The sequence below is a fragment of the Oncorhynchus keta genome, unplaced genomic scaffold (genome assembly GCF_023373465.1).
Source record: "Oncorhynchus keta strain PuntledgeMale-10-30-2019 unplaced genomic scaffold, Oket_V2 Un_contig_1690_pilon_pilon, whole genome shotgun sequence".
NCBI classification, from domain to species: domain Eukaryota; kingdom Metazoa; phylum Chordata; class Actinopteri; order Salmoniformes; family Salmonidae; genus Oncorhynchus; species Oncorhynchus keta.
This window is the reverse complement of record NW_026280186.1, coordinates 896,185-920,371: the sequence shown is the minus strand read 5'-3', so window position 1 is coordinate 920,371 and position 24,187 is coordinate 896,185. Positions and strand designations below refer to the sequence as shown.

The window sequence follows — 24,187 nt, the reverse complement described above, 5'->3', positions numbered from 1 at the left end:
TCTTAAGTTTCGGTTTTGTATACCAGCTTCAAACAGCTGAAAATACAATATTTTTGTTTATGGAAAATATAGTAGATTGTACAATGATTCTCTACACAATGACTGGTTGTTTTGTCACTAACTGAACCCAGGCGAAATATTAGCAAGTGATTTATGCATATTGCACCCTTTTAAAGCACATACCTAGCTGCTGAATTTAAAATGTGACCTCACTAACTTATCACTTTTTTGTTGGCCACAAAATTGCTGTTAGCTACCATGCTAGCTAGCGGTAGCTCAGCTGATTATTGCTTGCTACTCAAATGGAGTAGTTACTGCTAGTTTACTTGACTTTTTAAAAAAACCTTGTGTTGATTTGCCCATTCTTTTAGCAAACGTAAAAAGTAGTTAGCTGCTACATAACGTTAGCTATCTGTTTTTTTTCATCAAAAACATATCTGGCATGGTGCATCATCAGCATTGACTGGTCTGACAAGGCAGGTACAGTGTTCCCTGTAGGACCTTGGAACAAGTCTGAACACTATCATTTTCTATAGAGGATATAAATATTAACTTGGTCTTTGATTGTATAGCCCATTACAAAATGTTAAATAAAGCTATAACTCTGCATTTCTTCACTGGTTTGTCAAGGAGCATAAGGCTGGAACAGGCAAACTTTTATCTATGCCAAAAATGCCAAGGGCTGTCCTTGGCCTCCTTAGAAAACTTACTCCGTTGAGTAGTTCACACTGTGATGTCACTTTGCCTGAACCCAGTTTCAGAGCATCTCATCAACAGTCATTTTTCCCTAGCACAGCTGCGAGCGAGGAGACTCATGGTTGCTGGGGATAAGTCTTTCCCTCACCCTTAGCCAGCAGATCTGACCCCCTTGCTTGCAGCTGCACTAGGGTTGGACAGCATTCCTGTGTATATTAAGACACCGTGGAGCCGGCGCGAGGTATTGCTCAGAAAACGTACCTCAATCCAAGGATGAGAAATGTGTTTTACTCCGAATTGTCCCAATATGCCAACTGTTACACCGAGAAGTTTGAACGAGTGTTTGTGTTTTAGCAGTCGTTCAATCTTCTCAGTGTAACAGTTGGGATAACGGGACAGTTCGAAGTACAACACATTTCTCATCCCTGGATTGAGGTACATTTCCCAAGCCTTATCTCACACCGGCACTGGGGAACCCTAGTGCTGCTGTAAGCAAGGTCAGTTCTGCTGGCTACCTCGCCCTTCAGCCCCTCAAGGTTTTCTGGCTTGTTTGTGTATTGTGTCATTTGTGAGTTGTGTGACAAAGAAAAGCTGACCTCAGCTTTTTCTCCTGCCCCCTTCCCTAGTCTCCTGGGAGATAGAGAAGGCAGTTCATGTAAAAATTTTTTTTTTTTTAAAAACTGGTCATTCTCTGGAGACAGCTAAAAACATAAATCTTTCCCCTGAGAATTTGACGCTGCTAAACACTGAACAGATGTGCCTGCTGGCACTGAAGGCTCTTTTCGTTTCTGTTTTTATCATTAAAAAAATAAATAATAATGTGTTACGCCTACCGTGCAACTCAATTTCCTTTCACGTGTCCTCGATTTAATCTAATCTAATCTGCCCTAGCTCTTTGTCCCTCAGACTGAGTAGCCCAGAAGAAGTGACTCCTTTGATTTCTCCCACCTTGGTGGCCGACCGTTCATCATTAGTCAGGATGAGGACAGTAATTAGTCTTCCATTCATCCCCTGTTCCTCTAACTCATTACCGAGTCTTGCATAGAAATGGCCTGCAAAGTGTGAACATTGACAACGCACGCTGTTCAATTTCTTTAGTCGTCAAAAGTGACTCAAACTAGGGATGTGTCCCAAGTGGCACCCTGTACACTATGTATGGAATAGGGTGCCATTTGGCACACAGACTTGGCCTAGTGTAGTTTAGGGATTTGATAAGATTATTGTGGTTCTTTTTGTTCTGTCATTGACATAACAAACAGCTGGTGTGACTGGAGGACTAGGTTCTCCCCGCCTTAGAACTACATAATTAGTCCAAATGCAGCTGTTTTTCAGGCAGTGGCTTGCAACTGTGGCTCGTTCGTACAGGTTTCGCAGAGCGAGTGTAGTGAACTCTTTGAGAGTTCATACTCGTCCTGTTTGAAGATTTCAGAGATATTTGACGCTAAATAGATCATCCTATATAATGTTCAGTTAGGCCTATGCTCAAAGTGCAAGAAGAGGAAACTGCAGAATCATGTCAAGGTGAATTTATCTTCTTTTCTCCCTCTCTAGATTGACTTTCAGAGGATTTTAAAGGTATAAATATGACCACTTCATGGAGCGACAGACTACAGAACTATGCAGACCTTCCAGCCAACATGGACGGGCTGGCCATGAAGAAGTACCGCAGAGAGGCTTACCATAGGTATGTATGGATGTACACTGTCAGTGACATATTAGTTACCCACAGTTATTGATATTGTCAGGGGTGACATGTTCCCATGGGTATGTATGTACAGTACCAGTCAAAAGTTTGGACACCTACTCATTCAAGGGTTTTTCTTTATTTTTACTATTTTCTACATTGTAGAATAATAGTGAAAACATCAAAACTATGAAATAACACATGGAATCATGTAGTAACCAAAAAAGTGTTAAACACTCTTGGCATTCTCTCAACCAGCATCACCTGGTTTGTTTTTCCAACAGTCTTGAAGGAGTTCCCACATATGCTGAGAACTTGTTTGCTGCTTTTCCTTCACTCTGCAGTCCAACTAATTTCAAACCATCTCAATTGGGTTGAGGTTGGGTGATTGTGGAGGCCAGGTCATCTGATGCAGCAAACCATCACTCTCCTTCTTGGTCAAATTGCTCTTACACTGCCTGGAGATGTGTTGGGTCATTTTCCTGTTGAAAACAAATGATAGGCCCATTAAGCACAAATCTGATGGGATGGCGTATCGCTGCAGAATACTGTGGTAGCCATGCTGGTTAAGTGTGCCTTACATTCTAAATAATTCACTGACCGTGTCGCCAGCAAAGGACCATCACACCTCCATGCTTCACAATGGGAACCACACATGCAGAGATCATCCATTCACTTACTCTGCATCTCACAAAGACACGGCGGTTGGAAGTAAGAATCTCACATTTGGACTCATCAGACCAGGACAGATTTCCACCGGTCTAATGTCCATTGCTCATGTTTCTTGGCCCAAGCAAGTCTCTTCTTCTTATTGGTGTCTTTAGTAGTGGTTTCTTTGCTGCAATTCGACCATCTCCTCTGAACAGTTGATGTTGAGATGTGTCTACTTGAACTCTGTGAAGCATTTATTTGTGCTGCAATCTGAGGCTGGTAACTCTAATGAACTTATCCTCTGCATCAGAGGTAACTATGGGTCTTCCTTTCCTGTGGCGGTCCTCATGAGAGTCAGTTTCATCATAGTGCTTGATGGTTTTTGCGACTGCACTTTTGCGACTGCACTTGAACTTTAAAAGTTTTAGAAATGTTCAGCGTTGACTGACCTTCACGTCTTAAAGTAATGAAACATTGTCGTTTCTCTTTGCTTATTTGAGCTGTTCTCGCCATAATATGGACTTGGTCTTTTACCAAATAGGTTTACCTTTGGTATACCACCCCTACCTTGGACCGCAGAGTGAAGGAAAAGCAGCAAAGAAGTTCTCAGCATATGTGGGAACTCCTTCAAGACTGTTGGAAAGCAAACCAGGTGATGCTGGTTGAGAGAAAGCCAAGAGTGTTTAACACTTTTTTTTGGTTACTACATGATTCCACGTGTTATTTCATAGTTTTGATGTCTTCACTATTATTCTACAATGTAGAAAATAGTAAACATAAAGAAAAACCCTTGAATGAGTATGTGTGTCCAAATTTATGACTGGTACTATATGTATGGATGGATGCACACTGGGAAGATAGCCTAGCGGTTAAGAGCTGTGGACCAGGAGCCGATAGGTTGTTGGTTCGAATCCCCAAGCCGAGTAGGTGAAAAATCAAGGCACTTACAGGCGCAATTAGGGTTAAGTCACTGTGGATAAGATCGTCTGCTAAATGACTAACATGTAAATTATGTATAATAAGGTTAAGTTTTATTAAGCTACTATACTGTATGTAGCAGGTATTGTGTGTCACTGTTTTCTTTAGTCATTAGTCTACATCAGATAATTACAGCAGCAACATATGACAGGACGCTATGATACTACTTGGCTATAAATGTGTTAACCCAACCCTCTGTTTGTAAATGTCTTTCAACTTGGGGTAAACACATTTTCACTTTTCACATTTCCTAATTCTCAGTTCATACCGTCATAACCACTCAGTATGTCTTGTTAAATGGCTGTGGATTTGAATGTGGTGTAGTTGTAGGTTATTCTTTGGTCAAATATCTCGTGACCACCTGTCAGCCACGTAGCGTATATTACAGAGTCACTGTGTACTAGTTTGTTTTACACCCGTTCACTTCTGAAGTCTCTGTGGTTTTAATCTAACACTTCCTGTCTGAAGCGTCTTCCTCGGAACCTCATAACCGTTATACCAACATCCTGTTTGACTGAAACGCGTGTATTTTCTCAATACTGACATGTCATTTGTGATGTGTGTGTTAGAGGTGGGCGATATGGGGGAAAACAAATAAAAACTCCATATTGCGATAAATTGGCTGAATTTAGGCGAGAACAATATTTTTACAACATGAATGTACACCACAGGTTTTTAAAATGAGCCTTTAAAATACTAGTACCTGTTTGATGGTTGTAGCCATCAATTGTCATTAACAAACATCCATATTATATTAGCAAACTTATTTAATTTCAAACTTCACATTCCACTACTATAGGCTACTTATCGTAATGGAAGATGTCAGCAAAATGTCTATCGATCATTTTCGGTTCATCATCCCAGCTCTAGTGTGTGTGTGTGTGTGTGTGTGTGTGTGTGTGGTCCTACACTAGCTGCGTGCAGCGGTCAAATAACCTCTCTCTATGTCCTAACTCGATAAACTAGTCCTCTAATTCGATAAATATAGGCTAAAGTGGTGCCTGGTCGTAAAATAAGTTACAATGGTTTGACAGTCACTTACATTTATAACTGAAAATGGGGACCCTAAAATAGATGAGCCCTAAATGCATATTATCTCATGACAGGAAAGAAGCATTTGTCCGTGCATGCTGGTTAGCTGGCCTTAACGGTAGACAATGGCAGTGGGCAGGAATGCCGGCTCCACGTGAGTGAGATAAACAGCCGCTTGTGCAACGTTTAACTTCACCAAAGAGACGGTGTGTGTGTGTGTGTGCGCGTGCGGCTTAATTGCATTTATTTCATACGGTTACATAACCTATGGACATTACAGCGCCACTAAAGCTGTCACTTTTCTGTCACTGTGTCGCTGTTGGATCTATCTGAGTTCACTGGCACTCTGGCATCTGTAAGGAAGTCTGTAAGCGAAGCCCCTCACAACAACAGCGTTGAACTGTTACTACCTGGTTGTTTTGAGAGGGGTTGATACATTTATGTACATCGAACAACACTTTTTTTGTTGAAATGTCGGGCTTAGTTAAACAAGCTTTGCAGATGAAAAAAACCCATCAGCAACCTTTACAGAAATATTATCTTTGACGAGAGGTTGAAACCATACAATGGAACAATCTACTCTAACACCCTTTGTTAGTCTCACAGAGAAGAGTCTGTTAGACTTAGTACATTCAACCTACCGTGAAAGAGTTTATCTGTTTCCATAAGATAAGGCTACTACTGGTGGTACACAAATCTGCCTGATTGTCACACGCTGTGGTCTGCCTAAGCTAGGGATTCACTGTTAGAGATAGACTACATAGAAATAGAATCTCTTGTGCTCTTGAGGGGATTTACCCGTTCGAGTAAATTTTCTACGCCACCTGCACCTAAAAGTGAATCCCTCAGTCAGACCACAGTGGCGACAATCAGGTAATGGTAGGCTAGTACGGGAGGCCGGCCCACACATTCAGTCTATTTGAGGCCCAGTCATCAGGTCAAAGTGGGCTGTCCCCCACCGTCACTCTTTGTCAATAGTAGGGAGAAGAGTACTCGCACACTTGGGCAACATTTATGACTCCCACTCACATTCACCTCAGTGCTAATAGCCCCAGATCACCTTGGTCTATTTGCAGAAGGAGGGCCTGAACTGTACACCTAGAGTTTGACCGTTTAACCTGTTCATAGGGGGACTGTATAACAAGGAGAACCCCCAGTAATCTACCCATTACTTCCAAGATTCCGCTTTGTACTCAATGCTGAGAATACAGTAGGTCCTTCTTAGGCCTACTCACATTCCAGACGATTGTTATCAGTTAGCCTAGAGAGACCTCGGCTGTAAGCTACAGCTTAGTGTCAGTAGTAGGTCTACCTCACATCCAGTGCACTGACATTGTAATCGTATCATCCATATTAGGGATTGTAAGCATCAGATAATTGGCTATTTCTGATGAAATTATTTTGAGTTAAAGCAGTGAATGGGTTACGTTCTCCTTATTCCTGATAGAAAGCATAGCCCCTATTCACAAACCGTCTCAGAGTTAGGAGCGCAGATCTAGGATCAGGTCCCTCCGGTCCATACAATCACATTCATTATCACCTAAAAGGCTAAACTGATCCTAGTACACTGACTCTTTGCGAATACAGGCTTGAGCCTTAGTACTGTACAGTAGCCTAGCTCCAGTGGCTTAGGTCCTGGGAGGCACTGAGTTTGTTGCTGTTTCCACCTGATGGATTGTTCTGGATGTCTTTGAGGGCTACAGCAAACAACTCCCTCCAACCAACACTAGTGACAAACGGGCACCACAAACAACAACAACAATAACAGAGAATGATGCAGAATGGCAACAATAATTTTTGCAACACGTCAAATTGAATGGCAAGGAAGCAAAGAGTGGGCTCTTTTTGTTTCTGGGCTGGAGTTGGAATAGCATTATGTAAGCGGGCTAGGCCAGAGCGCGGGCTAGGCCAGAGCGCGGGCTAGGCTAGGCCAGAGCGCGGGCTAGGCCAGAGCGCGGGCTAGTACACTTTTAGTCACGACACAGAATGCATCGTATGTCTGCCGCCGGGCTTAACTCGCAGTGGAAGCTGGTTCAGTATGGAGCTGCAGCAAGGTAATGGCAAAATATTGGATAATTTCTGAATGTATTATGGTCTATTTCCGAGGTCCGTGACGATAGCAGTATCATAATAGCTGTGTTCAAATACCCATATTAACATACTGTATACTACGTACTTAATGAGTGTATATACTACATACTATTAGTTATATTTAGTATACTGTAAAGGAACTGTATCTTTTCAGTTTTCAGTTGAGTGTACTAGTGGCCTGTCTACCGGAAGTTGATGCTGTTGCTATGCAACCTCTTGCTAGCTTGTTAGCATAACAAATGACTATCTAGACCTTTTACGATTTCGGGTGTGTTCACTCTGGTCGAGGAGTAAAGGTTGATCTGAGCGTTCTGACCTCACAACGGCATTCAAGCGCACAATCTAACTGGCTAACGTTAGTTAGCTTGTTAGCTACTTCCAGACACAAATGAGGTGTCATTTTACTCTAGGGTGACCAGATGTCCCCGTTCACAGTCCCCATTTTTTGGTTGTCTGTCCTCGGCTGGAGCTGTCCCCGGAAACGTCCCCGTTATTTAACTGTGCGTTAAAAACAGACTGCAAAGTGAAATTGGCAAGAAACTTTACTTGGCAAGAAAGACTGGGCAGCAGAGCCTACCGGTTAATGTCTCAATTGCGTTGTGCTTGTTTAGGCCAACAGGGGGGGCTGCTCGCTATAGCAGCTTCATTCACTGTTATTCTTCTACTAACTACTTGCTCGCGATAGTTTTAGAGCAAACTGCTGTGGAAAAAGAAGCTAGCAAGTATCAAGTGAATCCACAACATCCCCTCAAATGTCTTTTCAAGCCAGGTAAGTTACACTCGTTTGAGATACTAGCTAGTGATGTTATGTCACAATTTATTATATAGATAGATGATCTGCTCTATAAGGTTTTATATAGGTTATGCTAGCTTACGTTAGCTATGTAGACTTAAGTTAGCTAGCTAGGTTAGCTAGCTATTGTTATGGTAGCTAGGTTAATGGATAGGCTATTTTGAAAATATGATTGTATTAAATGAATGCACAATTTTATTCTGAGAATATTTTTGTAGATTACAATTTTAGTGGTTTGGCATTATAATAAGTAGTGTGGAAATGTATTTAGAAATGTTAATGGATAGCATTAGCAGTGGGGAGGAAGGAGAGGAGGAAGACTGCATAGGAAAGAAGAATGAAGGAGACAGAGGAGGAAAGATAAAGATATGATTACAGAGCCTGCCAATTTATTACTCCAAATGTTTTTGAGATAAAATACAAACATGAGGCAAGCAATGGGAATCTGTTAAAATACTTTGGTTATCTCATAGTATACTATTTATTAATACAGATTGGAGAGGGAAAAATGAAGGGAGTAAAAAGAGTGAAGCGAGGAGAGTGTAGAAGAGTGAGGTGGAAAGGAAGATGAGTGAAGAAAAGAGGAGAGATTGGAGGAGAATGAAAAAGTTAAGAGAGCAGACAGAGGAGATACAATGACTCTTTCCAAGAAACGGAAATGCCATTTTATGAAAAACAAGATGAGAGAATTTCCATTTAAACGCTCAGGTCAAGACGATAGAATGGTGAACTGCACCCTTTGTAATTCCTCTCTTTCAATTGGCAGCCGGGGAAGAACGGCAGTGGTAGAACATCAGCAGACGAAAAAGCATAAAGCCTCTCTGATTGCCCGTGTTGGTATGGCCTCTGTCACCACATTCTTCAAGAAGGTAGAGCCTTCCCAAGAAGAATATGATTTAGCTGTGCAGGAGGGTGTCTTTGCATACGACACTATGCAACACAATCATAGTTACAGTTCTATGGACTGCACAGCACAACTGACACGGAAGCTTTATGAGCCAAAGTTTACATATGCTAGGACAAAATGTGACGCCATAGTGAGTAGCGTGTTAGCACCATGAGCAACTACTTTGGTAACACAGGACCTAGACCAGGTTGAATTTGTGTCCCTGTCCATTGATGCCTCCAATAATAGACATGTAAAGCTGCTGCCAATAGTAGTCAGATATTGTAAGATGTATGGTGGCAACACGTCTGTGGAAACATGCTTGATTTTGTTGAATTGAATGGAGAAACAGCAGAGGAGATTGCAGCTGAGGTCCTGGTGATCATCCAAAAAATGTAACCTGAAACATTCTCTGACGGCAAGAATAGGCTGGGGAGGGTCAATGTCCATACCAAAGTTAAAAATGCTCTGCAGCTGGAGATGATTGGCTTAGGTTTTCCTGCCCACATCATTCATAACACGGCCAGAACAGCTTTGGATATGATGTTGAGTTCCTGCTCACAAAGATATTTGAATATGTTCATATTTTCACCGTCAGAGTAGAAAGACTGAAGGGCTTTTGAGTTTTTTTTTTTTTTTTTTAATGGCTAGATGAATTATGTTGATTTTGTGTGTGAAAACATCTGGAGACCTTTTTTGAATACCAACATATTTAGAAATTCGCAATTTCTTTATATGTGTAGCCTAATCTTTTTTTATACAAGTTACTTTGCAGTATAGGTTGTTTTGTGGTAGCTGCCTGGTCTGCCACTGGAGATGGCTGGATCAGAAAGTGTCAGGCAGGATATGTCAACAATGCCGACCACTCCGGCCATGCAGACCCCCCTACCGTGCCTTCAGATTTAACACCGGGAACAGTTGAGCTAGTTGAGGTGCCACCGTAAACATGCTGTCTATGCAGAATGGAGAGTCATGTTCATTAGGTACCAAACGGACTGAAACAGGGATGGTACGTGTCCAATAAGAAACGCTCATTTTTGTTGTCCATTGCTAAATGTTTTGCTATAGTGTGCACTTGTGAACCTACCCTGTAGGAAGCAATGCACTGTAAGGGCTAAAAATGCCTTTTAAAAAAGCTCAGACAGCGAGTCTACCTGTCTAATACTCAAATTCCTATGTTTTTAAGACATGTGGGAACGTGCCTTGTAAGGCTAGAGCAAATAGGAGCTTACTGACTTCATTGTCTGTGCCAGGTTGTTTCTAATATCTGTTTAGAGGCCATGCATATCAATTGTAGATGTTTGTTAGGCAATATTTCAAAACATCACTGGATGGCTAACATGTGATTTAATCCCAAAAATACCTCTGCTCATTCTTCTTCTGTGAGAGGCAATTTATCCTAATGTTCTCCTTGCACACAGAGGTAGAACTCTCTTGTATAGTGGGGCAAAAAAGTATTTAGTCAGCCACCAATTGTGCAAGTTCTCCCACTTAAAAAGATGAGTGTAGGATTTTTTATGAATTTATTTGCAAATTATAGTGGAAAATAAGTATTTGGTCAATAACAAAAGTTTATCTAAATACTTTATTATATACCCTTTGTTGGCAATGACAGAGGTCAAACGTTTTCTGTAAGTCTTTACAAGGTTTTCACACACTGTTGCTGGTATTTTGGCCCATTCCTCCATGCAGATCTCCTCTAGAGCAGTGATGTTTTGGGGCTGTTGCTGGGCAAAACGGACTTTCAACTCCCTCCAAAGATGTTCTATGGGGTTGAGATCTGGAGACTGGCTCGGCCACTCCAGGACCTTGAAATGCTTCTTACGAAGCCACTCCTTCATTGCCCGGGTGGTGTGTTTGGGATCATTGTCATGCTGAAAGACCCAGCCACGTTTCATCTTCAATGCCCTTGCTGATGGAAGGAGGTTTTCACTCAAAATCTCACGATACATGGCCCCATTCATTCTTTCCTTTACACGGATCAGTCGTCCTGGTCCCTTTGCAGAAAAACAGCCCAAAGCATGATGTTTCCACCCCCATGCTTCACAGTAGGTATGGTGTTCTTTGTCCTCCAAACACGACAAGTAGAGTTTTTACCAAAAAGTTATATTTTGGTTTCATCTGACCATATGACATTCTCCCAATCTTCTGGATCATCCAAATGCTCTCTAGCAAACTTCAGACAGGCCTGGACATGTACTGGCTTAAGCAGGGGGACACGTCTGAACACTGCAGGATTTGAGTCCCTGGCGGTGTAGTGTGTTACTGATGGTAGGCTTTGTTACTTTGGTCCCAGCTCTCTGCAGGTCATTCACTCGGTCCCCCTGTGTGGTTCTGGGATTTTTGTTCACCGTTCTTGGGATCATTTTGACCCCACAGGGTGAGATCTTGCGTGGAGCCCCAGATCAAGGGAGATTATCAGTGGTCTTGTATGTCTTCCATTTCCTAATAATTGCTCCCACAGTTGATTTCTTCAAACCAAGCTGCTTACCTATTGCAGATTCAGTCTTCCCAGCCTGGTGCAGGTCTACAATTTTTATTTCTGGTGTCCTTTGACAGCTCTTTGGTCTTGGCCATAGTGGAGTTTGGAGTGTGACTGTTTGAGGTTGTGGACAGGTGTCTTTTATACTGATAACAAGTTCAAACAGGTGCCATTAATGCAGGTAACGAGTGGAGGACAGAGGAGCCTCTTACAATAAGAAGTTACAGGTCTGTGAGAGCCAGAAATCTTGCTTGTTTGTAGGTGACCAAATACTTATTTTCCACCATAATTTGCAAATAAATTCAATAAAAATCCTACAATGTGATTTTCAGGATTTTGTTTCTCTCATTTTGTCTGTCATAGTTGAAGTGTAACTATGATAAATTACAGGCCTCATCTTTTTAGTGGGAAAACTTGCACAATTGGTGGCTGACTAAATACTTTTTTGCCCCACTGTATGTCTCTCAAAATCACTCTTCTGATTCTATCCTTCTGTTTCCTCCCTTTTTTTTTTTTAGAGTTTTTGTAAACAGAAGCTTGGCCATGGAGAAGATTAAATGTTTTGGCTTCGATATGGATTACACTCTAGCCGGTAAGTGCACTACAGTCGCTGCCCTGGCCGTCAACACTTCTTTAGTGTGTGTGTGTGTGTGTGTGTGTGGGCGCCCTCAGCCCACCTTCACTACTTTACAATGTAGGCTCAACTCTAGTTTGGTTGGCATAGCAACTAGTCGTCGGCCATATTGATTTCTCTTTCAGTGTTTGTTGACAAAGTACACCGGGTCAGAACAGGGGCTCACGTGTCATTCGATAAGCCCAGACCAGACTCACTGGGGACTAGGGGTGGTGGGTAGAAGGGCAGGGGAGGTGTAGGTTTCTTGGGGTACAGCGACGATGGAAAAAGGTGATGAGTTCTTCAGAAAGATACTGTAACTGAGGAAAATGCGTTAACTGAATCTGTAATCTAATTTAGATGTCAGTTTAGATGTGTTTTTAGTCTCTTCTGTCATTGGAATATGCAAACAACAAAACTCTTTGACCTCAAGTCAATGGCTAAGACTATCCTCACTTTCTAAATATTAACACTAGTACAGTTTCTCTGTATTTCAGTAAGTAATAGTAAAAAATATATATTTTTTAAAGTAGCACTCTAATAGTTTTCTAAGTGACAATAGGTTGTCTGTAACCTGACTGTCAATCACATCAATGCTAAACTCAGTTAGGGGACATCACTTGACACAATGTCTAGATGATGGCGTTGACATGTGTCCGTGCCCGATTGTAACCGCAAGGCGCGCCGGAACCCTAGATGAGGCTCTCCCCAGTGACCGGCAGGAGGCTGAGGTGTCGTACTCTGGCCAGGGAGGCCACAGCCCGTTCCTGTGGTCACAACTCGAGCGTTGAGTGAAGCCATACGATAGCCCTGGCATCTTGTAAACATCATCACTTGGTTATGGGCCGTCCCATATAAAGAGGCTACATGTCAACAGTTGAGCGTCTGTAAAATCTGCCCTCAGATGGTGGAAATGGGATATGGGCCGTGTGTTTGCGAGTACAAGCGATCCCCTTTCCCTACAGATGACCCCCTCCTCAAAGTCTCTCTCACACACACACACACACACACACACACACACACACACACACACACACACACACACACACACTGTATTTATAGATGAATTACCAATCCTCCATTTAGCTGAGTCACTGAAGCACGTTTAGCTAGCTAGATAGCGTCTTGACCCATGTTGATAGGACTTGACGCCTGAGGAGTCAGACCCCTCACTGGGACGACTTCTCACGGCAGCAGGTAGGCTATACATTTGGTTTCTGTTTCTAGTGAGGATTTAAGAAGAGGGCTGTTAGGAGTTTTGTTATCATACAACATGGTTACATGTACAACAAATCCTCTGACTGTAAATAGACCATAACCGTACAGTCGTCCTATACGGTCGTATTAGGACCGTGATCTCTGGTCAGTGTTGAATCATGTTCCTCTATGATATATCGGCCTTCTGTCAATAGCTTTGTGTCACACAGAGGAGATCAAATGTCCTCCCGTCTGTCCATGTCACTACGATACAGTATTTCCACATCAAGACCACGATGCCTGATAAAAGCAAAGGGCATTAGTTGAACCATGCCCTTCGATGATAGTTAATCCGTAATTAACTGTGGTTTATATCAAAGGTCATGAAATCATCCACTGATGACAGCTCTATGTGGCCTAACACTGTCCCTGCCCACTCGCCTCTGGCACATTACCGTGGTAACGAGATGCCCCCGGCGACGCTGGCTGACACATCTGTCCTCGACGACTCGCTGTTCTGAAAACACAACATAGAGAGGCTTCACTGTACTGTAGTTTAAATGACACACACACACACACACACACACACTGTTCTGAAAACAACCTAGTGAGCGACTCCACTGTTCTGAGAAGCTCAAATGACACTGGAGCCACACTGTCAACCTTTTAGTTCTATGGGGCACGGGGTTCTTTCACTGTTCTATTGTAGCATGGTGATTAGCCTGAAAGCCATTCGTTTTGGAATAAGCTATGCTATGCTAACTCTTAGCCTTTGGCAGAGCGGAGCCCAAGCTACTAACAGTGCTCATGTTAATTTATGTTATTTTGACAAGGTGTTGCTGTCTAATAAAGATATTGCTGTCTGAGTGACAGTGATGTCTGGACCCACCTCCGGTACAGCTATATAATTACTTAGGCCTATAATTAGCAACCAGGAAGTTGTCCAGAAGACACATCATATGTCATAAGCTATGGCTACGATCCATACGGCACACTATTCCCGATACGGTACACTTTTTTTTGACCTGGTGCCGTAGGGCTCTGGTCAAAATTAGTGCATTTTATTGGGAATAGGGTGCCATTTGGGATGAAGGCTGTTTATGTATCTGTATATAGCACAGTCTAGTCCAATAGATTTACAGGTCTACAACCATGTTATGTTGAGTTAAGTTGTTTACCCTTAGGTGAGGGGTATAGCTTACATAAATTCTACCCTACTCACTCTCACACACACACACACACACACACACAATTTGTTTACTCATAGGTGAGGGGTATAGCTTACATAAATTCTACCCTACTCACTCACTCTCTTTCTCTCTCTCTCTCACACACACACACACACACACACACACACACACACACACGATTTGTTTACTCGTAGGTGAGGGGTATACCTTACATTTGTGACGAAAGTGACACTGGAAAGTAGTAAATTATAGCTTGGTATCATAAACACACACCAAGCTTGGGGATCCATTAAATCCTCCTCTCCTGATGCAGTCGTTGACCGATAATTATACCCCTTAAGGTGTGCGAGTGTGACCAGGCTAGAATTTACAGCCCTCCAGGGTCACTTTCGTCCCAAATGTAAGGTATACCCCTCACCTATGAGTAAACAAATCAACTATTTCAACTTAAACATGGTCCCAGACCAGTAAATCTAATGGACTAGACCAGGGATGGGTCACCGGCGGGCCACGGAACAATTTCACCCCCCAAGAGCTAGAATAATAGAATACACAAGGTGCAATTTTGAAATGTCAGGGATATTTTTTTTTATAGATTGGTAAATTAGTCTAGCGTTCAACTATTTAAACTTGTAGTAACCATGACCAAATTAGCGACCTGGTTGGGGCCAGTTATCATATTAAAAACTGCAAACTTTTCTGTTCGCCCCATGGAAAAATGTGTAGAATTGCAGGAATTAAAAAAATTAATAAAAAAAAAAAGCAGACTTTAAAAAAAAATTGCTGTCACGGGGGGGGGGGTGAAATGTTTTGCTCGCAAGTTGGGGGTGTGGATGTAGGTACGCAGACCCACTGCAGCCACTCATGAGTTCCTTTTTTTTTTTTTTTTTTTTTTTTTTTTGTGACCCCCACTTCCATCAACGTTTCCTATCCCTGGACTAGACTGTGCTATATATACAGACATAAATAGGCTGTGCGTGTGTTTCCACGCCTGTGTGTGTTTAAGCTAAAGCTGTCTGAAGGTCACAGCAGTGGACAGTGCAGAGAGAGTGAGAATTCTGCTCATCACCGGGCCAACCAAAGAGAGAGCTGATCGGGAAGGTGGCGGAGGGGAAAATACTCTTAAAATAGGCTTCTTTGTATCAGCCACAGAGCTTAGCGAAATGGAGGCAGGGATGAGGGGAGGAAAGGTGGGAGGGGCTATTTGTATGGAGGAGTCTGGCCCAGAACTGTGCGACTCTTCGAGGCTGCAGCACTGGGCATGATGCCCACCATTCCTCTGCTTCGCTAGCTAGCCAGGGACACTGGAACACCACAGGGGATTTGAACTCACCAGAGAGGGAGAGAGAACACACAATTGGGCAAATGTGCGCGCACACACATTACTCCAAGATGGGTATTCACACTCCTTTGTCTGTATCTCTCTCTCTCTCTGTCTGTGTGCACGCGCTAACTCAGTAAGACACATTTTCCCAGGCCTATTCCTTCCACGTTTGGGGTCTCAGCGCTAGCTAGCCTATCCCCACATCGTCCTTCCTGCTCCCTCTAAGCATCAGCCAAGTCCTCCCCTCCTGCAGCCTGACTGGACCTAATGTGGAAAAACACCCTTTATATGAATACCATCTGACAGAGCCTTCTTCCAATGTCAGTTAGCATTCTCATCGGCTGATAGGCCCCTCTGGCCCAGGCCTGGACATTGTATCCCTCTCTACTTTTCCCCTTCACCCATGGCTCTCTTTTCCCCTTCACCTTTCCTCCCCTCATCCCTGCCTGGTTGTTTGGTGTCCGAATGTCATCGTCTCCACCGGCCTCATTAGTGTCAGAGTCCAGAGTTGAGCTATGGATCCTGTTTCTCCACGGATTAGATCCTAGGGTATTCAGGCTCCTGCGCTCTGTGTGTGTGTGTGTGTGTGTGTGTGCCCGAGCATGTGCGCGTGTGCACTTTCGGGGGAGTGGGGCTAGGCTATGTTATTACCAACAGTATCCCAGATAACTCTAACCGTCAGGGTATTTTAAAAATACTTGTCTCACGTTGCATCACCATCATGTCACGTTGCGGTAGCTGACATGCTGTTATCTAGTCGAGGTGAATGGGTCCACATTGGCTGGTTGAGGATACATGGGAGGCTGCTATTTACAGAGTGGTCCGTTCGCAAACAGGCCATTAGACTTGACTTCCCCGTACGTCCTTCTCCTAAATGTATGGTGTCAGTGTAATTACGTGCCTGTATAGGCATCGGGGAGTGCTGCTGTGTGACTCTGTGTAGTCTACACCGGCTTGTGTTAAATGCTAACGTCTGTGTTTCTATTCTCCAGTGTACAAGTCTCCAGAGTATGAGTCCCTGGGCTTTGAGCTGACCGTGGAGCGCCTGGTCCACATCGGTTACCCCCAGGAGCTGCTCAGCTTCGTCTACGACCCCGCCTTCCCCACCAGGTGACCACCAATCACATCGTACCGTTAATGTTGTTGCCATGGTGATATACTGCTATATATATGTCATTTTAAACTGGAAAACGCTTTGATGTCAACGGGGCACCAGCTGTACTTTATTACCAGGTACCTATTACCTATCACATCATGGTTGCCATGTTGCCATGGTGAGGACGTTTTAATGCTATTTTTATACCTGGATGTGTGGGTTTCTAATTTGGTCCTGGTTGTAGCTAGGTAGATTGTCTGATGGGCTTTTAAAGATCATGTGTCAACCATTTGTAGATATTCTAACTGACTGAATGATGTTGTTTCTCTGTGTTTCTTCAGAGGCCTGGTGTTTGACACCCTGTATGGGAACCTGTTAAAGGTGGATGCCTACGGCAACATCCTGGTCTGTGTCCACGGCTTCAATTTCCTACGAGGGTAAATGGTGAACCCAACGCTCTCCTAACCTTCTCGCAGTGTCCTCCCGACGTCCCCTTGTCCCCGGATCATTGAGCAGGTTTTTGAAGGTTAGATCCCGGTCTACCTGCCAAGAAATTCTCCTGACGTTGCATTTTGTTTTTCTCTTCTCTCCCCAGACCTGAAATACGGGAGCTATACCCGAACAAGTTCATCCAACGTGACGATACTGAACGTTTCTATATCCTCAACACTCTCTTCAACTTACCAGGTAGAAGGAGGAGAGATTCTGTCCATGCCAGAGCCATTCAATTATTTAAAAATGTGTTTATCTCCATCTAGATTCAACTGTCAATCATAAGAGGGACAAGCCCAGACATGCCCTCCATTTTGTCTGAGCACAGTTTGAGGCAAGGCCATGGAGTTCAACTCAACTTTATTGACACTCGATTTATTTTACAGTACAGTTTCCCTCTCTCTCCAGAGACCTACCTCTTTGCCTGCCTCGTGGACTTCTTTTCAAACTGTGACAGATATGCAAGGTAAGGAATCCCTAGTCACACTACCCACCTTATTTGTCTTGTGCGTTATATACAAGTAATTCCTGGATATGACATGGCAACATTTGATAAGCCAATTAGACAACATGACAACAGGGTTGGTCCGTAACTCCAATAAGGAAGTACTTTAGCACTAAGCCAGTGGTTGAGTAATAGGACCACCCTTTTATTGTGTCATAAACAAGATACTTTATTAGGATTACTCAGCTCTCTGAATGATTATTGGTCTTCCATACTAATCATTCCACGAATGCATGCAAGTAACTTAATTCCAGATTTTCAGATTTCATTACTTTTATTTAAAGGAATCTGTAATGACTAATCATCTGGCATGATGTAATATCATGTCTATCGTCTCGATATAATTATACAATAATTTGTTAGCGATAGTTTTAATGAGTTCTTTGTGTGATGATGTGATCTGCAATGGAATGGCTGCATGTCTTCTCCTCTGAAATGAGTTGTTGGTCTTTTAGGGGGAGATTGCTTTCCTGTTTGGCTGGAAACCACCTCAAACAAGGGAAGACTATCCCATTTAAAAGCAAAACAAAAACAAAACAAAAGAATGTAGTGAAAATGGCTACTAGCGTTTAAAAGCAAAGCTCTCTGTCTGGCCTTGGCCTGTCCACTGGCTCTGTGTGTCCCTCTCCTCCCCCCTTACCTCAGCTGTGAGACTGGCTTTAAAGATGGCGACCTCTTCATGTCCTTCAAGAGCATGTTCCAGGACATCCGCGACGCCGTCGACTGGGTCCACTTCAAGGTAGCGTGATGAGGAAGTCTATCACAGTGCAATCATTTATTCACTTCAATTCACTTCACTTCCATTTCAAGGTATTGAAGTGATTATCTTTATCTTGAAGCAATCATTTACTGTTTATCGTCGTGCTAATGGTATGTACCCTGAAAATGACATTGGTTTACACTGAGTGTCATTATAAAGAAGACATTTTATGTGATGTATAGATGCGTGCTTGTTATTTTTCTACGTATTTCAACCCATTTACCGGTAGTCCTGTCTTCCAGGGCACCCTGAAGGAAAAGACAGTAGAGAACCTTGAAAAGTACGTAGTGAGAGACGTAAGTACACACATTAACATTTTACCAGCCCCTTTAGCGTCTCGACTTGTGTCGTATTCCTGCGGGAACACACTGGCACGATGACTTCAAAACCTGACGAGAAGTTAACATTTTACTTTACGTCTCTGTCTGTATGCCTGTACGAACGCAGTGTGTATGACAATGGCTTTGTAATATTTAGTGTTCTCTCTCTCATCAAGGCAAAGCTGCCTCTCCTGCTGAGTAGAATGAATGAAGTCGCCAAGGTGTTCCTGGCCACCAACAGTGACTACAAATACACACACGTGAGTCCACAGTACTGACCACGCTAAGTGCTCAGGTCCACTGTTTACACACACACACACACACACACACACACACACAGAGAGAGGAATGGACGCTTCACATGCACAGTACACAGTAACAGACATCCTTCAGAGTCCAAAACAATAGTTAAATCCTGCCTTGTTAAACATCCATGCAGAACAACATTTAATAGGCAAAGCAAACGTACACACAGCTTCACAAAACACATCCTGGCATACTGTGACGTTTGCATATGAAACTGGGGTGTTTGCGTACTGAACTGGGGCGTTTAGCTGCGGTATCTGTCCCAGTCACGAAGACATTTTAAATGAGATGACTAATAGGCTCGTTATGTTGGTTACTTTTCTCACAGAAGATCATGACATACCTGTTTGACTTCCCCCACGGCCCAAAGGTAAGAGAATCATATTCAACATTCATACACGGCATTCTCCCGTAGACGTGAAATCTTGTTAACTTATGTAGATGCATGTAGTTAACTATAGTCGGTACGCATTGACCAGAATCTGTGTTGTGTTGCAGCACGGGACATCCCACCGGCCGTGGCAGTCCTACTTTGACCTGATTCTGGTGGACGCCAGGAAGCCTCTGTTCTTTGGAGAGGGAACGGTGCTCCGACAAGTCGACACAGTGAGTAATTACACCATCACACCTCTACACTTACGTAGACTGAGAACGGGTTCTGTCAGAACAGTGCCAAGACTTTTTTGAGTGTGGTAGCCTGGTAGTGTGGTAGCCTGATAGCTAATCGGTCACACACTGTGAAGTACAACTTCTAAAGAATTATAATTTGAGCAAGTTGAGGAGACTAATCTGCTCGGAGTAACCCTGGATTGTAAACAGTAATGGTCAAAGCATATTGATTCAACAGTAGCTAAGAGGAGAAGTCTGTCCATAATAAAGTGCTGCTCTGCCTTCCTAAAAACACTATCAACAAGGCAGGTCCTACAGGCCCTGGGTTTGACACACCTGGACTACTGTTCAGTCTTCTGGTCAGGTGCCACATAAAGGGACTTAGGAAAATTGAAATTGGCTCAGAACAGGGCAGCCCGGCTGGCCCTTGGATGTACACAGAGAGCTAACATTAATAATATGCCTGTCAATCTCTCCTGGCTGAAAGTGGAGCAGAGATTGACTTCATCACTACTTGTCCTTTGGCATGTAGCTCGGACACCCATGCATACCCCACAAGACATGACACCAGAGGTCTCTTCACAGTCCAGAACAGACTATGGGAGGCGTACAGTACTATATAAAGCCATGACTACATGGAACTCTATTCCACATCAAGTAACTGATGCAAGCAGTAAAATTAGATTTCAAAACTGATAAATACACCTTATGGAACAGCAGGGACATAGGCACAGACACATGCATACACACACACATAACATATGCGCTATATATACACACACACACACACACACACACACACACACACACACATGGATTTAGTACTGTAGATATGTGGTAGTGGTGGAGTAGGGGCCTGAGGGCACACAGTGTGTTGTGCAATCTGTGAATGTAATGTTTTTAAAATTGTATAAACTGCCTTCATTTTGCTGGACCCCAGGAAGAGTAGCTGCTGCTTTGGCAGGAACTAAATGGGGATCTATAATAAACCCCAGGAAGAGTAGCTGCTGCTTTGGCAGGAACTAAATGGGGATCTATAATAAACCCCAGGAAGAGTAGCTGCTGCTTTGGCAGGAACTAATGGGGATCTATAATAAACCCCAGGAAGAGTAGCTGCTGCTTTGGCAGGAACTAATGGGGATCTATAATAAACCCCAGGAAGAGAAGCTGCTGCTTTGGCAGGAACTAATGGGGATCTATAATAAACCCCAGGAAGAGTAGCTGCTGCTTTGGCAGGAACTAATGGGGATCCATAATGAATACATATACTTGACATTGTTTTGTGGTGAGGCTACTGTTCCATGTGTTCTCTGGTGTTAGACGACAGGGCGGCTGAAGATCGGGACCTACACCGGACCCCTGCACCATGGCATCGTCTACTCTGGAGGTAAGATACCTGGGGACTCACAGCACAAACCGCCAGACAGCACTGCCAACTTCACAAATCATCCAACTAGCAGAGTACTTCTAAACTAGATGGATCCCAGTTAACCTTTATTTAGCCAGCATAGTCTTCTCAACAACGTTCACTGTTCTCCAGGGAGGTCCAGGTTCCCTAAAAACAAAACAATGGTATGAATTGAAAAACAACGTGGTACAAATCTTTAATCAAACAATAACATCCAGTAACATCTACATTTCAATATGTCTCTCTCTCTCTCTCGCCCAGGTTCTTCTGACATCGTGTGTGACCTGCTGGGGGCCAAGGGGAAGGGCATCGTCTACATCGGAGACCACATCTTCGGGGACATCCTCAAGTCCAAGAAACGCCAGGGCTGGAGGACCTTCCTCGTCATCCCCGAGCTGGCCCAGGAGTTGCATGTCTGGACTGACAAGAGCTGTGAGTCTCTCCACACACACACACACAGTCACACACAGTCAAAAGGATGGGTGGACATTCCCATGCAGGCAGCCAGACAGACGTGTGCAGACGCACAGATACTCGTACATAAAAATGGCTGATGGACACACTGGAGAGCACTGGTCTGTAGCTCAGTTGGTAGAGCATGGTGCTTGCAACGCCAGAATTATGGATTTGGTTCCCGGGACCACCAGTATGTATAATGTATGCAGCATGACTGCTAAGTGGCACACAGTGCGTTCAGAAAGTATTCGTACTCCTTGACTTAGACCACATTTTGTTGTTACAGACTGAATTCAACATGGATTCAATATATTTTCTTCTCACCCATCTACACACAAAGCTCCATAATGACTAAGTGAAAACATTTTTATGTTTTAATTTCAAATGAACCTCTGAAATATCTCATTTACATAAGTATTCACACCCCTGAGTCAATACATGTTAGAACCATCTTAGGCAGCGATGACAGCTGTGAGTCTTTCTGGGTAAGTTTCTAAGAGCTTTGCACACCTGGGTTGTACAACATTTTCATATTATTCTTTAAAGAATTCTTTAATCTCTGTTAAATTGGTTGTTGATCGTTGCTAGACAACCATTTTCAAGTCTTGTCATATATTTTCAAGCCAGTTGAAGTCAGAACTGTAACTTGGCCACTCAGGACCATTCAATGTCATCTTGGTAAGCAACTCCAGTGTATATTTGGTCTTGTGTTTTGGATTATTGTCCTGCTGAAAGGTGAATTTGTCTCCCAGTGTCTGTTGGAATGCAGACTGAACCAGGTTTTCCTCTAGGATTTTGCCTGTGCTTATCTCTATTTATTCTTATGCTAAAAACACTCCCTAGTCCTTGCTGATGACAAGCATACCAATAACAGGATGCAGCCACCACCATGCTTGAAAATATGAAGAGTGGTACTCAGTGACGTGTTGGATTTGCCCCAAATGTAACACTTTGTATTCAGGACGTAAAGTTTATTTTTATTTTTGTGCCTTATTGCAAGCAAGATGCATATTTTTCAATATTTTTTCCTTCTGTACAGGCTTCCTTCTTTTCACTCTGTCATTTGTTATTATTGTGGAGTAACTACAAAGCTGTTGATTCATCCTCAGTTTTCTCCTATCACAACCATTCAACTCTGTAACTGTTTTAAAGTCATGGTGGCCTCACGGTGAAATCCCTGTGCGGTTTCCTTCCTCGCTGGCAACTGAGTTAGGAAGGACGCCTGTATCTTTGTAGTGACTGGGTGTATTGATACACCATCCAACGTGTAATTAATAGTTTCACCATGGTCAAAGTGATATTCAATGTCTGCTTTTTCATTTTCTAGGTGCCATTCTTTGCGAGGCATTGGAAATCCTCCCTGGTCTTTGTGGTTGAATCTGTAGTTGGAATTCACTGCCGACTGAGGGATCTTAACTTATTTAGGCTTGCCATAAGAAAGCGGTGGAGTTCTTATCGACTCAAGACAATTCGCCTTTTCATTTTTTAAATTAATTTGTAAAAATGTCGTAACATAATTCCACTTTGACATTATGGGAAATTATGTGTAGACCAGTGACACCAAATCTCAATTTAATCCATTTTAAATTCAGGCTGTAACACAACAAAATGTGGAAAAAGTCCAGGGGTATTAATTAGTCAAGGGGTGTATACTATAGCAGTGACACACACACACACACACACACATTCATGCACAGGCACACATACAAAAATATAACTGTGACGTGTCATTGTAGCTGTAAAATGCCCTCGTAAACCTCTCAACGGCCTGTGAGTGACGGCGTGCCAGGGAGAGGGGGAATGAGAAGGGAAGATAGAGGGGGAGAGTGAAAAAGCAACAGATGGAACAAGTGAGCCAACACCTGTGATTAAGGGCAGTGGTGTAAAGTACTTAAGTAAAAAAAAAACTTTAAAGTACTACTTACGTCGTTTTTTGTTGTTGTGGTATCTGTACTTTCTCCACCGCTGATTTTAAGGGAGGAGGGAAATATGTTGTGACTGAGACTGACCCTGGCCTCCTTTTTCCTCTTCTGTCTTACAGCGTTATTTGAGGAATTGCAGGGCCTGGACATTTTCTTGGCAGAGCTCTACAAGTGAGTACTGCACAGTCTACTCCCCTACAACACCCCTCTGCTCGCTCTCTAGGCTGCCTCTGCACCTGGTGTGTGCGTGAACGACTGTTTGAGTGCGTGCGTTGGTGTGTGTCACCGTCGGCTGTGTGTGTGTGTGTGTGTGTGTGTGTGTGTGTGTGTGTCCCTTGGGCCAAAGTCTGCAGGGTTTGCCCCATCGGTCTGATGATAACCGGCTTCACAGTCCGACTTCAGCCCATTTAGAAACAGTCATCTATCTATCTTGGCCTGTCCCCTTCCCTCTTGCTCTTTATAATAGTGACTAGCACTGTCTCCTCTCTCTCTCACGCTCTCTCACTTCCAATCCCCTTCTTCTCTCTACCTCTTTGCCCTCTCTAACCCATTCTCATCCATCTCTCCAGGCATCTGGACAGCAGTAGTAATGAGAGACCTGACATCAGTGCTCTCCAGAGAAGGGTCAAGGTACTGATTCTACACGTTTCCATGGAGACTACAGAAACATTATTCAATATGCCCACATGTGTTCCT

At 43.3% G+C, this 24,187-nt stretch overlaps 1 protein-coding gene across 4 annotated transcripts in view; it reads left to right on the top strand.

Moving 5' to 3' along the window:
• The window catches only part of LOC118374556 (cytosolic purine 5'-nucleotidase-like), a 30,155-nt gene that overhangs the window by 801 nt on the left and 5,167 nt on the right, over positions 1–24,187 (top strand). For 2 of the 4 annotated variants that reach the window (XM_052503258.1, XM_052503259.1), the window contains exons 2-16: positions 2,248–2,380; positions 11,812–11,885; positions 16,610–16,727; positions 17,055–17,150; positions 17,309–17,400; positions 17,614–17,671; positions 18,356–18,449; positions 18,713–18,766; positions 18,967–19,050; positions 19,425–19,466; positions 19,595–19,702; positions 21,026–21,092; positions 21,375–21,545; positions 23,611–23,662; positions 24,061–24,121. In XM_052503258.1, the coding sequence (XP_052359218.1) occupies positions 2,280–2,380; positions 11,812–11,885; positions 16,610–16,727; positions 17,055–17,150; positions 17,309–17,400; positions 17,614–17,671; positions 18,356–18,449; positions 18,713–18,766; positions 18,967–19,050; positions 19,425–19,466; positions 19,595–19,702; positions 21,026–21,092; positions 21,375–21,545; positions 23,611–23,662; positions 24,061–24,121 (1,272 nt within the window). In that variant the 5' untranslated portion in view covers positions 2,248–2,279. Of the gene's footprint in view, positions 1–2,245; positions 2,381–11,811; positions 11,886–16,609; positions 16,728–17,054; positions 17,151–17,308; positions 17,401–17,471; positions 17,672–18,344; positions 18,450–18,712; positions 18,767–18,966; positions 19,051–19,424; positions 19,467–19,594; positions 19,703–21,025; positions 21,093–21,374; positions 21,546–23,610; positions 23,663–24,060; positions 24,122–24,187 lie in introns of those variants that run through there. The other 2 variants (XM_052503260.1, XM_052503261.1) reach the window with 2 other exon arrangements.